General features: G+C 37.6%; 1 protein-coding gene across 1 annotated transcript in view; it reads left to right on the forward strand.

Moving 5' to 3' along the window:
- fgfrl1a (fibroblast growth factor receptor like 1a) overlaps nt 1–15,886 on the forward strand; it is a 65,669-nt gene that overhangs the window by 21,366 nt on the left and 28,417 nt on the right. The window contains exon 3 of the mRNA XM_084132810.1: nt 11,420–11,692. Coding sequence (XP_083988936.1) covers nt 11,420–11,692 — 273 coding nt within the window. The remainder of the gene's footprint in view (nt 1–11,419; nt 11,693–15,886) is intronic.

A 15,886-nucleotide genomic window follows, 5' to 3' on the forward strand; every position in this document is an offset into this window, starting at 1 on the left:
GAGGTCTTGTCTGATGGAAAGACGACCAGCCCACCACCTCAGGGCAGCGTTAACTGTCATGCTATTGCAATTGGTAGCAATTGACCTATTGACAGCAGGGGAAATGTCTGTTCTTTACCTGTCTGAAAGGAGTATGGTCTGTGTAAGTGCAATATCCCCATCGCTTTCACTTGTCGCCCCAGGCAGTGACAGAAACACAAGGGGAGGAGATGGGCTCTTAGATGAGACAGCAGATTAGAGATATTACTTACATATTTGAGACATACAGTCTTTCTGATATGTATATTTACAGCTCTTGCAATCCTTTGTTATTTCTCAGATGGTCTGGTTAGGGTTTGATCTAAAACCCTACATACTGAACTTCTGCAATTATTCAGCCTAAACCACATTGTGTATTAACATCATTAATTAAATCTAATTTTATTAATCAGACTGAGTTTTGTATAATTAATAGCCTTAGAAATGCTGTGAATTTTTTTAATGATAATTTAATAAAAATGTCCCGTTGACTACAGTACAGTATTTGCATTGTGAATTATTATTGGTTTAGTCTTCCTTGCATGTGTTTATATTTTACACACTACTAAAGACTAAAACTTTCAACACTGGTATTTCCTTCTGGGAATGCAAAAGTTCATACATATAATCTTTTGCATGTTATATGCCTAAGTGTTTGTGTAAGCTGCAAATGAAGGAACACAGTTATGCATAAAAAGCAGAAAAGCTTTTTGACTCTGGCCATGCCTTAAAATTCCTGATTTGCTGCGGATTTAGTATCACATAAATGTGGTCTTAAAAAAATAATGATGTCTTTCTTTCTTTTAGTGTTTGTGTGTAACTGTACTTAGCGGTGTAAATAGATTACCATTGATTACTTATAGTCATTGAGTTGCTGACTTTTGGTTTCATTTTAAAACAGAACCTCATAATAAGACACCGATGCCCCAGAGTCAAAATGACTTTGAATGTAGGTTTGTTTTCCAACAGAAATAGAAAAGATGAAATGATTCCAAAAAATGTTGTAATTACAGTTTTTTGTTCTAACTTTCCAAATGCTGGTTAGATTATAGTGTAGTTTGCATTCTTAGTTTTGACATGCAATAGTTAGTCTCACAAATTGAAGAAAAACAATGTATGCAATTGACATATTTTGTAACTACTAAAGTTTTGACCATTTTCAGCCTGATCAGTTTTTTTTTTTTTTTTTTTGCTTGTGTTGCTGTTGGCTCTCAAAACCTCATGGTGGCAACATGTGATATCCCACAAACCCCTTCATTGCAGCTTTCCCCGAGGGAGACCCTTGCTCAATCTGGCAAATGTTTTAGGAGGTTTTTTATTTCATCCGACTCTCATTGGCTCTTTTCCGCCCTGGGTCGGCTTTAGTAAACAGATTCTGGAGCTCACCTAACAAAGCGTTTCAATGTTAATTGCCGGACGGACTTCCTGGACACAAAAATGTTCAAATGCTTCATGATAAGCAGCAATAAGAAAGCAATTAATATGAGAAATGGTGAGGTTGTTTTCATGCCTGTTCTAGTTGTTAAGGAACTGTAAATACAAGTGAAGTCAATTAATTCCATCTCACTTGTGTCACCTTGGGAAAAATCTTAGTTTGCACTGAAGGCCAACCCCAGCTGTTAGAGACCACACCATACATCATAACTGGAGTATGTTTACATTCCTTGTTCTACATTTTCAGCCAGCCATGAGCTATCCTTCAAGATGGTGTAAATCTACAATAATTACTCTGATTTTAATGCAATCAAACTCATAACATCCTTTATATAAAGTGATGTTCATGGTGTTTAGAGGTTGGGAGCCACAGAGTATGTTCTTTGACTCAGAATGACTTGTGGTCTTAAACTGAAATGTGATCTTAAAGTGCCCCTATAATGCTATTTTGATGGTTCCTAATTTTGTTTTGGAGGCTACAACAGGTTTACATGCATCAAAGGTCAAAAAACACTTCCATTTTCTAATATATACAGTATATATATATATATATATATATATATATATATATATATATATATATATATATATATATATATATATATATATATTTGTTTGATTCTCAAACGACTTGTCGGATGAATCAGTCTCTCTAAATCCCTCCTTTCCGCGAGCCTACTCTGCTCTGATTGGCCAGACGGCCCAGTCTGTTACGATTGGTCTACCACTTACAGCGCACGTCGGAAGTCCATCATGTCATTCCAAACTTTCGGTCATTACATAAATTAAGATATTTGTAATATTTTTTCATATTTTTTGTTTGTCTGTCTTTTTTTTTTTTTTTTTACCATATTTGATGTTTTCTATGTATGCGTGTTGATGTGCAATGTTTATAAATGAATAAAAACCTAAATTAAATCTGTTTATTATAAAAAAGCTATTGTGTCTCTTGAGAAGACTTTGATCAAACTGCTTAATTCATATGGATTAATTTTACGACGTCTTCATAACTTTTTGAAGCTTAAAAAAGTTTATTACATAGACTTTCAATGGATATACAAATAAATGTGATAAAAAATAAATAAATAAAAAATACATTTCTGTTCCGAAGATGAACAAAAGTCATACAGATTTGGAGCCACGTGAGAGTGTTTAAACAATAAAATAATTGTCAGTTTTTTGGTGAACTTGGACTTAAAATGTACTCAAATGTATTGGAGGTTTCAAAGGTAGACTAGAAATGTGAATATCTGTTAAAGCTCTTATCCAAATATTATCATTTTGAATGAGGTGCAACTACTTTTCTAGGAGGATATGGTTTTACGTTACCCACATAATTCCTGTGAGTGTTTTGCTTCATTTAAAAGTGTTTTGTTCATAGTTATGTCCCATTCACTCATTGGAAGCTTATGTTGCATCTGACCTATAATATTCCTTTAATTTCCACAGCTCCAGAGCTGTTAGTTTTGGGCATATTCACAATCCATTTCTGGGAATTAATGGTAGAAAGCAAATACGATTAGCAATAAAACGGCCTCCTGTAAGACAGAGGAAGTGAAGGCAGGGTGAAGGTTATCTTACTCTATCACAGCCCGCTTCCTGAAGGTGAATACATTGGCACTCGTGAGCTCAGACCTGCTCGAGAAATTATAATCAAACATATTCTTGCGCTCCAAAGCATGTCCTGTGCTCACTACATGAGGCCAGTCAAAATATTATTCCTCGACTTCTTTCGCACCAAAGAGCCCTATCTAGCTGGCTCATGGAGAGATATCGATTCTTCAGGGAAGGCTTTCTTTAGGCCACTCACCTTGGAGGGTTTTTTTGGCTGAGGGCTGGAGTTAAAAGAAAGTATATGATGGAATGCTACTTGTGTTGGCCTCTTACGAATCATTTTTTTCCCCCTCATTAGTCGACATTCCAGACGTGCATGTTGGGATACCTTAAGCCAACAAGCCGTAAAAGGGAAGGAGGGATATGGAAGACTGCAACTCGCTGAGAGTTCCCCGGTGCACATGCGAATGAGAGACCGGCCTCCGTATTGTATAGTGCTCTGACAGAAGGGAATGCGTTTATGTTGAATGGAAAAAACAGATTGCCTTTTAAAGAGTTTGACCTGCCGTTCCCCTCATTCACCAAGCTCTTTCCTCACAAATACTCTCACACACCCAATATTTACACAGACGTGCAGGCTTTTTAAAGTACCTGCTGTTAAAAAGTGTGTTGTTGCGCATTGGAAACACGTTTATTTATCCAGACATTGAAAATACTGTTACTCCATGTTGTCATTTCTCTTTTTGGAGGGTGCTTTCTTCGACTTTTGTGGAAGCCGTTGCATTAACCAAGGCCATATTTTGGCCGAAGGGTGAAGAGTTGGAAGGCAAACTGAGCACTGCTTGTGAAAGTTTAGGGCCTTTGTTTTCTCTCGCACGCCTCTGATCTGTGAAACGTGCAAGTACTGTCGGTCTGCAAGGAGGAGAAGGCCTCGGGACCGACCTGCGAACAGAAGACCCGGAGCGGGAGGGTCGTAAATCTGCTCAAAGAGTGGGCGTACGGGCCTCCAAAAGGAGAATGAGATTTCAATCTGTGAAACGGCTCACCAGGACGATTTTACTCTGATTTGAAATGGAACAGGAGAACAGGACTCTGGCGAGTTCCTGCCTGTGACTAATTTCTTTTTCACACTTTCAAACATCATCCATCAACATGTCAGCTAGCCACTGGTGTCTGTGGGACACAGTAGTGTGCTGTAGTCAGGCTGGCTCCAAATCTGTGCCAGTGACTCCTTCATGCTCCCACTAAGCACAATGTCATATCAAAGCAGTGTGAAACCAGGCATGAGATACATTTTTCACTGGAAGTCCCCTTTGATTCGACATCAAACACTTTTGCTGTTACACTTCATGGACAATTGATATCTATCAGCATATAAAACAATTTAAAGAATTTCCGCGCTGCTCTTTTCCATACAGCAAATGTAGATGGTGATGGTGTATGGTGCAGAGCTTCAAATAAGGGCATAAAATAGTGCACTTGTGCTCTATATTCCAAGCAGTACTGATAATCTTCGCCACTGCCAGAGCACTAAAATCTCAATATAGAATAAAGATAAAAAGGCATTGCTAAAAATAAAAAAGGTCATTCTTTTGTGGAATACAGAAACACACTTGAAGAACATTAAGTTCTTAACTTCTGCAATACTGAAATGTAATTATTTTAAAGGAGAACTCGGTACTCTAGCGAACTCTAGTCACTTCTTCGCTGATTTTCCCTTTTGTTGTCGCATGTTTTCCCCACGAGCTCCCCCTACAGCTGTGGGAGGGTGTATATTTCACAACACGGTCGTAAAAAACTCACTTGCGGCGGCCTCCTCCCCCTCTCTACCGCTGCTCATGTGCGTTTGTTTTGATCGGAGCAAGCCAACTGTATTGTGTGGAGCTATGTCTACCGAGGTGGGTAATCTGGTAATACATCATACATGCGTGTTTGTTTATGTTGAATTGCCGTAAAGCAATTCGCTCATTCTCGTTCTCGCTTCTCACGAGACTTCCAATTTCTATCTTGCCGGGACGGTAGTCCCCAAGTTGCAAGGTTGGTTTTCCGCCTGGGAACGCTGGGGGGAGCAGGGAAAGTCACCAATATCACCAGAACAGGTTGTTTAACCATCCAAATGATTTCTAGACAGTTTTATTACGTTAAAAAAGTTACCAAGTTCTCCTTTAATTATTTCTATTTCAGTTGCTTAATATTTAGTCTCTCCTAGTGTTTGTAAATGTAAAAAAGCAATATACTATCAAAGATTTGAAAAAAATATATAAAAAAATGCATTGCTAAATGCAGAAGAAAAAAAATCCCTACTACCCTCCTTACTGTATGTCCTGAGCGGTTCTCAACCAGGAGGCCTCAAGATGTCTGAAAATGATTTAAAATAAGACAAAGAAGTTATAAACTAAGCTAAAACAACTGCAATTAAATTCTTTAAAAAAATAAGGTATTTCTTATTTTTTAAATTCATCTCCTCAGAAACTTTTTTGTTTAGTTTTTTAAAGATTTTTGTAATGAATATACATTTTCTAGGTATGCTAAGGGCTGCTTATTTTATGGACTAGTTTCTACATATTAAAAAGCGTTGGAAATTACAGCAGATACACAAATTACATTTATTAGCCTACATTTTACATAACTTTACATAAAAGTATTGCATCATTGCAAAAACTTTTGTAACATTTGGTATAAAAATACCTAAAACAGTAATACTTTGCAAATATGATCATCTCAGCCATGTTTGAGGCCGTTATAAAATAGCACATATACACAGTTTTGTGTGATCACTTGAGTTATTAATATGGCAAGTTGCAAGTTATGGCAAGTTATATCATGTTTACACCATACCCTCATATTAACCTGACATATGGCTTCAGATGACTTTATGATGGGTTTTCCAGACTCATCCTCTGTCATTCAGATGATATCTTTCATCAGATTGCGGATTTAATTTGTCGAGACGGATTTGGAAATGATTATGTGTTGGATGAACGTCTGATAAAATACTCTTACCTCTTAATTTATCCGAGTGATGGCTACAATTACGGGCGTACAAAACGTTATATCCTTTCGTGCGTATGACTGCATGTGGAAATCTGTTTCTCAATTTTTTTCACCACAAGATCTTCTTAAGCCCGGTTTTGTGGCAGCTAAATGGATCCAATCTGGCATTAGCCTAACGTAAACAGCTATTAGAGTGACTCACACAGCCTTGAGAGGAACGAGTGCGGACAGTATTTGCAGACTCTGACCTTTCTAACCTCCTCGGAGCCACCAACTGAGGAGCGCACAAACAATGCAGGCCAGTAGCGGAGTACGCCAGCGAGACATGGCTGGCTGACACGGGACTGCGGTTACAATTTCCCCACAGACATAAACAGTGACAATATCAATTTCCTGCATTCGGTCTTTTAACGGGAGCAAGCAACATGTGCGTGGGCAGGGGGAAGCCTCCGCTCTGCTCTGCTGGGCCAAGACTTTCTAAACCTCCAACTGATCTCTGAAGCTTTCACTTTACCTTAGTCCAACAGCCGGTATACATGAATACTGAATACTGAACTGCTAAGAAACCATTGAAGATTTTCAGAACAGACAATTCAACAGACAATGAACAGAAATTGCGACCAACTTTTGTTCCCTATTTTGACGTATTTGTTTGAGTGAAACGGTTTCATGAATAAGAAACAAGATGGCACTTGGTTTGTTAATCGGGAGTTTATTCGATTGTAGAAAGTTGTTGTTTGCTAATTGCTTGATCGTTTTCATGTGAGTGGCAGTATGGGTAGGGATTGAAACTCGTCTGGCCATTGGACAATCTTATTGCGCTAGTCAAGTCAAGTCACCTTAATTTATATAGCGCTTTTTACAATACAGATTGTTTCAAAGCATCTTTGATAACATGAAAATAATACAACAAAGTTTGTTTCTAGAAGAAAATAGCGTCATAGTCCAGCTTAAGTAAGTTCAGTGATGGTTCATTTTTGTTGTAAAAAAGTTATTAATTTAGTTCATTTATATATATAGGCGCTCTGGAGAAAACAGTGATGTCATTGTCCAGCTCAGTTCAGTTCTCATATAATGGTGTCAATGCAGGCAGATCAATATTATTGTTGAATATTAAATTAAATTAAATGTCCCCAACTAAGCAAGCCAAAAGCCAAAGGCGACAGTGGCTGGTGTACAGGTCATCAGAAAAATGATGCCATGGCGAGCACTGCAGGCATGTGAATGTTTCTGATTAAAGATTATGAAGGGCACACAACAGGTTTTGATAAGCATTTGTTTAGAATTCGGGTGCGGAGGAACCACTCGATTCACTTTTAAAAGCTTGTACATCATGCAAAAAACTTGAAACATGAAATAAATACGTTTCTATTTGTTGCTGTGGTGTGACAACGTTTCCTTCCTTTTTACTGTTTTTACTCTTTCATGTCATTTCAAAATGTGGCCCAGTTTGATTTCACATAGATTGGGAATATTTTATGTATATTTTGTGTCAGTAAAAACTTCTGGTGGTACTCATGTTGATGACAAAAGGATTTTGCAACTAACTTATCACATTATAGAACTCATAGTCTTTGTCTTTTGACAAAATGTCTTTTCATTGTAGTTAATATTTGTCATTTGTCATTTTTTCTTTTTTTTTACTCTTATGGAATGGAATTTAAATTGTATGACAAAAATATTAGTCACAGACCAAACATTACATTAATAATTAATGCATTAATATTGTAATAAAGTATGAAATATATACATATTAGATAGATACATATATTTATCATCAGCACAATGAAAATTAGCCCATGATTTACTCATCCTTAAGTCATCCTAGGTGTATATGACATTCTTCTTGCAGAAGAATACATTCAGAGTTATATTAAAAAATGTCCTGGCTCTTCCAAGCTTTATTTTGGCAGTGAATGGCCGTTTCTGTTTTGAAGTCCATAGAAGTGCATCTATCCATCATAAAAGTGCTCCACACGGCTCCGGGGGGTTAATAAATGCCTTCTGAAGCGAAGCCATGCGTTTGTGTTAGAAAAATATCCATATTTAAAACTTTTTACAAAGAAAAAGGCTCATGGCTTGACAGATCATGTCTAACGTTAAATGTTGGTAAAACGGTTAGCATGTTCTTTTCAAAGCGACCATGTAGTGTTCCAGACCCTGACATAATGATATCAGGTCAAAATTTGCAAGTTGTGACTGAATACAAGTATCTGGGTGTTTGGATTGATTCGAATCTCTGTTTTAGAACTCATGTTAAACGTATGTGTAAACGAGTTAGATTTAATTTAACCCTCTACTGCATAGCGTTGCCCCCAGGCAACGGAACGTTTTCTTAAGCCCTATGTTCAGTACATTTTTCTTTAAATGATTGCAACCAATTAGAATGTTTGAAAAAGTATCAAAGAACAGTCCAATAAGGTTTGGGAGTCACTATCAAGCACCATTTGAAGGCGGGACGTCCTTTTCTGACACATGGTCACTGGAGCACATGGTGTGAGATGAAAGCAAGATTATTTGCTTTAGTAATCTTATTTAAAATGACATGAACTGTACATAAAAAAATATATGTGTGTGTATGAAGGTGTAGAGAAGCCTTTTGGCAGGTTTTGTGAAGTTTGTTTTTATTTTGCATGTTCACAAATTCAGTTTTTCTTTTTGTTGCCTCAGGGCAACGTTGTGCGATATGGGGTACTTTTCAAGGATGTCTTGGACAATACCTCACAATGGCAAATAATGTGTTACAAGTAGTGAAGATGTAGGGTTCCTGGGTGCACAGGAACACCCAAAGTCACCAAAGTGACACCAATGTGCAGCATCCACCTGGATGATGCGAAGGCAGCCATATTGCGCCAGAACGCCCACAACACACCAGCTTATTGGTGGAGAGGAGACAGAGTGATAGATGGCTCACAGTCTCTGCTCTAATTCATCCCAAAGGTGTTCTATCAGGTTGAGGTCAGGACTGGTGCGCAGTCATGTTAGAACAGAAAGGGGCCATCTACAAACTGTTCCCACAAAGCTGGGAGCATGAATTTGTCCAAATTGTCTTGGTATGCTAAAGCATTAGGAGTTCCTTTCACTGGACCTAAGGGGCAAAGCCCAACCCCTGAAAAACAACCCCACACCCTAATCCCCCCTCTACAAAACTTTACACTTGGCACAGTGCAGTCAGGCAAGTACCGTTTTCCTGGCAACCACCAAACCCAGACTCGTCCATTGGATTGCCAGTCAGAGAAGCGTGATTGGTCACTCCAGAGTCCAGTGGCGGCGTGCTTTACACCACTACATCCCACGCTTTGCATTGCACTTGGTGATGTAAGGCTTGGAAGCAGCTGCTCAGCCATGGAAACCCATTCCATGAAGCTCTCTACAAAGTTTGGTGGTCTGTAGCTATTGACTCTGCAGAAAGTTGGCGACTTCTGTGCGCCTCAGCATGTACTGACCCCACTCTGTGGCCTAGTTGCTGTTGTTCCCAACTGCTTCCACTTTGTTATAATACCACTAACAGTTGACCGTGGAATATTTTGTAGTGAGGAAATTTCACGAATGGACTTATTGCACAGGTGGCAACCTATCACCGCGCTTGAATTCACTGAGCTCCTGAGAGTGTTTGTTGAAGCGTCTGTATGCCTAGGTTCTTGATTTTATACAACTGTGGCCATGGAAGTGATTGGAACACCTGAATTCAATGATTTGGAGGGGTGTCCCAATACTTTTGTCAATATACAGTAGTGTATATGGGGATGATTAGGATACATGAAGTACATGATATGACATGACGCACTACATGATACAAACCTATGTCTGTATCAAATCAAATATATTGATGTGTTTCAAGTGTTTTTCCCTTTTTACTTAAATGATTTCTTGACATTTTTTTATTTATTTTCTTATTTTTGTATTGCTCTCTGAGAATTGTATAATGATAATTTTCTCTATGATTCTTTACCATTGTTGCACAACGTTGCCCTCAGGCAACAAAAAAATATTTTGGGGTGGGGGGGTTGAGGGAGGGAAATTTTTCAATAAATCAATAAAATGTTCCCAAATGAGCCAAGAAATGATGTGGAATAATTTTTATCATGTGCCATCAAAATGCATGCAGTAGAGGGTTAAGTAATTTTAGATTTGTTAGGGATTCATTCACCTTTGAAACTGCTATGATATATATGAATGCCATGATTATCCCGCATTTTACATATTGTTTGATAAGCTGGGCACAAGCTAACAAGTCTACAATGAGGTCACTTGAAAGTCTTTATAAACATACTCTTAAAGTTTTAGTTCAGAAACCTAATAATTTTCACTCTTTTTTAAATACCCATAGACTTCTGAGCTGGGAAAACTTGATCACTTACAGTAATCTTTGTCTAGTCTATAAGATATTGCATAGTACGGCCCCACCTCCACTGAAGAGATTTGTTATGCAGAGAGCAGGCACTCATGTCACCAGAGGTATCACAAGAGGGGACTGTATCATTCCCACTCGAAAAAGTGCCTTTAGTCAGTCAGCGTTCTCTGTAACAGCAACTAAAAAGTGGAATCTATTGCCAAGGATGATAAGAGAAACAGATACTTATCGTTCTTTTACTGGTCAGCTTAAGAACTGGCTAATTGATAATCAGATATGTGCACATTAGACTACTGACTGTCTACTGAGAATTGTTGCTTGTTAGCAGATTGTCTTGTGTCAGACTTTGAAATTTCTCATTATGTTTTAGCCTTATTGTGTGCTGACGTTGCTTGTTACTTATTGTGGTGAGTTGTATCTGTTTTATTATTACTTTTCTATTTTGTTATTACTTGTGGACTGTAAAAAGTCATTCTATGTTTTTTATATGCTGATTTTAGGTTGCCTTTATAATAACTGGCCAGGGACAACAGACGAAAATTAGCCTGTTGAGCTAACTCTGGCTCATTTACAGTTATTTTACTGTTAATCAATGAGCACTGTCCCTGTAAAATAAACAAATAAATGAAATGAAATGAAATGAAATGAAATGAAATGAAAAATAACTAGTTTCCGGGCAAATGAACATACTGATTCCATTTAAGTTTAAGCCATTCACTGCCATAATAAAGCTTGGAAGAGCCAGGACTTTTTTTATATATAACTCTGAATGTATTCTTCTGAAAGAAGAATGTCATGTACACCTAGGATGACTTGAGGGTGAGTAAATCATGGGCTAATTTTCATTTTTGGGTGAACTATCCCTTTAATTAATTGATTTGTAATCAATGAATTAATTGTTGAGCTAATTAACCCGCTAGCAAAGCTCTTTGTTTTACCAGTGCAAAATACTTTCTCCTGCATTTTCATCAGTAAGTTAACAGGGAGAAGGGTTTGAATTTGTGGCATGTATATTAAGACATCGCTCGACAATGAGAGGAATTACCATCATCTTGTTCTCTGTAGGTCCTCCACGTGTAGCAGAGAAGATCGCCCACCGGCAGACCGTCAGAATCGGACGCACCATGAAACTTCAGTGTCCCGTGGAGGGCGATCCGCCACCCCTCATCATGTGGACCAAAGACGGGCGAAACATCCACAGTGGTTGGATGCGCTTCAGGGTCCTTCAGCAAGCCCTGCGCATCAAAGAGGTGGAGGCAGAGGATGCTGGGACCTTCATTTGTAAAGCCACCAATGGCTTTGGCAGCGTCAACATTAACTACACCCTCATCGTCATCGGTAAGCATGTTTAGCCTCTTTTTCACGAAACCTCTCAAAATAGCAGTTTATCTTGAGAACAATGGGTCTCATACAGTAATATTTGTGTGCGTTATTTCAAATTTGTACTCTCCGGAGAAATTTGGATGAAAAATTCCACCTAAATGTGTACACAATATGAATTTGTTCTTAACCTTGTTCTTTTGTTAATGCATTTGGAGTATTTTAAATGAGTGACTGTGTGCCCGAGGTTCGTCATTTGCATAAACGTAAATGTAATAAAACATCCCAAACGATCTCCATATAAGGGCTTTCTGCACAGCCTTTCCTTTATAGTCTTTCGTCACTCTCAGCAAACATGAGACTCTCTAAAGATGCGCTTTCACTTGAGGGCAGCAAGATCCTCAAAATCAGTTCAAACACAGTTCAAAGCGTTTTAACCGTTTTTGCAGATCCGTGTGAACGGGGTCGTTTTGAAAATGTTGCGGAAATAAAAAGGAAAAACTTTTCCGTTTTTTTAGTACATCGTTGTAGTGTAAACGTACCCTTAGTTTGGTTTTGTTCTTTTCTTGTGTGCCTGTGTTCTCAATCATTTTTTGTTTCTGTAGTTACTGATCATGGTCTATTTTTTTCCATAGTTACTGATTAGTTTAAACTGCATTTCATTTAGCTCCCTTTGTTTGCCCTGTATATTTATACCCTTACATTTACTGCATATGATGAAATATATTTAAGATGAAGTATCCATGTATACAATTTCATCTTAACATGATTATACGGCCACCCAGAGTATGTGATTATTTGTGGTTTCAGTTTTTTCAGTACAGTTATTTGTAAATTTAGAATTAATTTATTAAAGTTATTTGTGAATCATGATTTGTTCGTGAAAATGTTTGAATGCAGATTTCCCAAAGACTCATTATCTCCTAATCTGAACTTTTTCAATATATTGTAGGCCTACCTGGCCGAAGCATTGACTGAGAAAACAACCAGAAATGGCCTAAAAATGCATAATGATGTTTAAATATTTGATCCAGTTTTTTTATTATTCCTTCCCCACAAAATAAAATAGGATGTCTGTAGCCATGAACAAGAACTTTATTTCTTCAGTCAACCAGAAATGGGCATATATAAATGAGCACAAGGAACCGTAAAATACTTAATCCTCAACTCTCTGATCATTCTGGGTTTTCGATGGCCTTTTCTCAGACCTGTCATCCGGTAGATGGACCTTTGTTCTGCTGTGTGTAAAGTTTAGAGGGCTGAATGAGCACGCTGGCCACTCGCCAAGTTAATCAGGGCTTAATTTGGCCGCGTTCCACATGGTGATCTGTCCACTTACGTGAGGAGGGGATCTGGGCCGGTCTTGTGATCTCACCAACCCCTTACTGACTTTCTGAGGACATGAACCCTGCTCCAAGTACATTCATCAGAGATGGTACACCGTCGGAAAGGCAAATCACCAGGACCTTCTGCATGTAGTCACCTTTAACTTGAAGGATGATAATGTTAACCAGTGGGGTAATTTGGGACTGCAAAAGCATCCATCTAAAGCAATGCCAAGTCTAAATGGAGGACCTGGTGGAGTGCCTCTTTCAGTTGGGAGTTTTATATTAGCTGGACAAAGTTAATGATCCTTTTATTTGCCTCTTAGATGAGCCCTATGTAATGCAAGACAATGGAGCTTGATTACAGGAATTGAGAACATCCCCAGCAGTGAATGGGCTGTTTGTTTTGTAGCATACAGTGGGTCATTAGTAATCTTGACCCCTGCATGTACATCTTTTAGAGTAACGGCTTCATAAACCTGCTGTATCCCCCAGTCGCCTTACTGATAACTGGGCGTAGAAAATCATTTTCCTTTGCCCTGTTAATTATTGCATTTTCCTGTTAAAGGGCGTTGTATAATGTGTGTCAAAGTGTGCGTGCTAATTTATAATCTCCTGTGATTTAATATCTGACTGATATATAAAAAACAGACAAAGCGAAGCTGATTCTAAATCAAGTCAAGAGACCTTTTCACAATGAGTGACAACAAAATGACGACAAAAACAAACAAAATGCAAATTGTTTGTAAGCCTTGTCAATGAAAGTTAAATTTACTTTGGGCATCCATATAATTTAATCCATCAAATGTATTGGATATATTGCTACTGTCCTGACAATTAAACAGTGGAAATTATAGTAGTGTGATAGGAATGCATTATAGTAATAATTGCTTGTTTTTAACTAAATTAAAATAATATTAAAGGTGCACTATGTAATTTTTTGCCACTATAGGTCATTTATTCAAAACAATGGCGTAGCTTGATGATGGCTTGATTTCATATTCAGAAATCATATTCATGGATGACCGGTAATGTATTAAAGATTTATTAACGTTACTAAAGCTGTTGGGTCGGAACGAGGCCGCTGGAGTGATTGCTAATAAGAGACGAGCGCGAGTAGTGGAGCTTTTATTATACCGCAGAATGCTTCCGCTTCTTCTGGTATGCGTATGTGGGGATGTATCATATTAGATACATTTGAGTGTGTTGAAAGTTGTTATAATGCTACTCTGTGCGTTCACCCGGTAGAGGTGTAAAATACTTGAGTAATTTTACTTGATTACTGTACTTAAGTATTATTTTGGGGGATTTTTACTTTACTTGAGTACAATTAAAAATCAATACTATTACTTTTACTTAATTACATTTTTTAAGAAAAAAAGTAATTTTTACTCTTTACAATTTTATTTATTGTCAAAAAGTACTTCTTTTTTGGAGATCACTTCATTCTATTTTCCCTTGCTATTACCAAACCAAGTGAATTGTGCTGATGCCCAGTTTAATTTAAATGTTATTTATTCTGCCAATGAGATTCGTTTTCACATTCCATGAAATTGATCAGACATGTTCATTGGTCCTTTGGAAGTGACGTCATGTCGCATCTATTACCACAATGCACAGCACCTTGACCTGGAAATTAGAGAAATTATAACAGTCAATCAGTGGAAGAAAATGGAGGAAGAACGTGATTCAGCTGCGAACACAGTCCAAAATCAGCCACAGGATCAAGAGCACCCGTGGCCGTACCTTAGCGAATTCTTTTCTTTTAGTGGTAAGCATGTTTAGTGGATTGTTTAAAGCATGTTGCATTCTGGCATTAGATAGTAGTCTTATAGTTTGATAATTAAATACAATTAAATGCAAACAGTTCTAAAGCAGGATAAAACCTTGTATGTGGTTCATTCACTTCATGTTTTTAGAGATTTAAACCTTAAACAAGAATCTCTAGTTTTCATTCTTGCTGTTTTACTTCTTTAATTTTAATGTGGTACTTTTTTACTTTTACTCAAGTACGATTCTGGCCAGATACTTTTACTTTTAATTGTGTAAAATTTTCCCTCAGTACTTGTACTTTGACTTGAGTAACATTTTTGAGTACTTTTTACACCTCTGTCACTCGGCAGACACTTTTTGCACACTGCAGTGAGCTAGAACGATATTAGGCATGGTAAAACATGGTACTCGCGGTAAATCAAGAAAACGTGATTTAAACAAAGACAAAGACTAACTGTGTTGAGCTGTATAACAATGATTCGTTTTTGTCGATAAAAGTATCCAAACAGTTGCTCACCTGTTTAATAAAGCACGTAATATATTAAAGAGTCTTTGGTGTTTCCATGGTTTCTACAAAATAAAACCGGAAATCCATGGTATCCCTGATGTCATTGATAGGCGATGCATGGACGCGGCCCGTGTCCTGGTTAAAACTGCTTATTTCTTTGGATTTGAACATTCTTAGAAACATTTGGGATAATGTAAGTACACAAATCAACAAAATATATAACATTGTTCTAGTGGTTTTTGGATATTTTGATCCAAAAATCTTACATAGTGTGCCTTTAATACACTTTTTTTTTCTTTTTTTTTCCTTGTGTTCTTCATATTAGAAGTAGCGCAAGGGCTTGAAGTGCGTCAGGTATAGAATGGGGCATCAGTTTACTGTCAAGGATTTGTCGTGGTTGTGTTGTGTCACTCTGCATCCAGTGTAGACAGCATCACTGATTATAATGGGTTTTATTCGCTTTTGTTACATCACATCGTTCAGCTCGCGTCTAGTGTAGACACGTTTTAGGGCCCAACTGGGGTCATTTCAACAGCTTTATATCTATCGAAATCGTGTGAAATAAGATTCATTAATTAAAAATGTTTGTACTCTAATTCAAAAATG

This window comes from Abramis brama (genome assembly GCF_963993115.1).
Source record: "Abramis brama genome assembly, chromosome: 13".
Lineage (NCBI taxonomy): Eukaryota > Metazoa > Chordata > Actinopteri > Cypriniformes > Leuciscidae > Abramis > Abramis brama.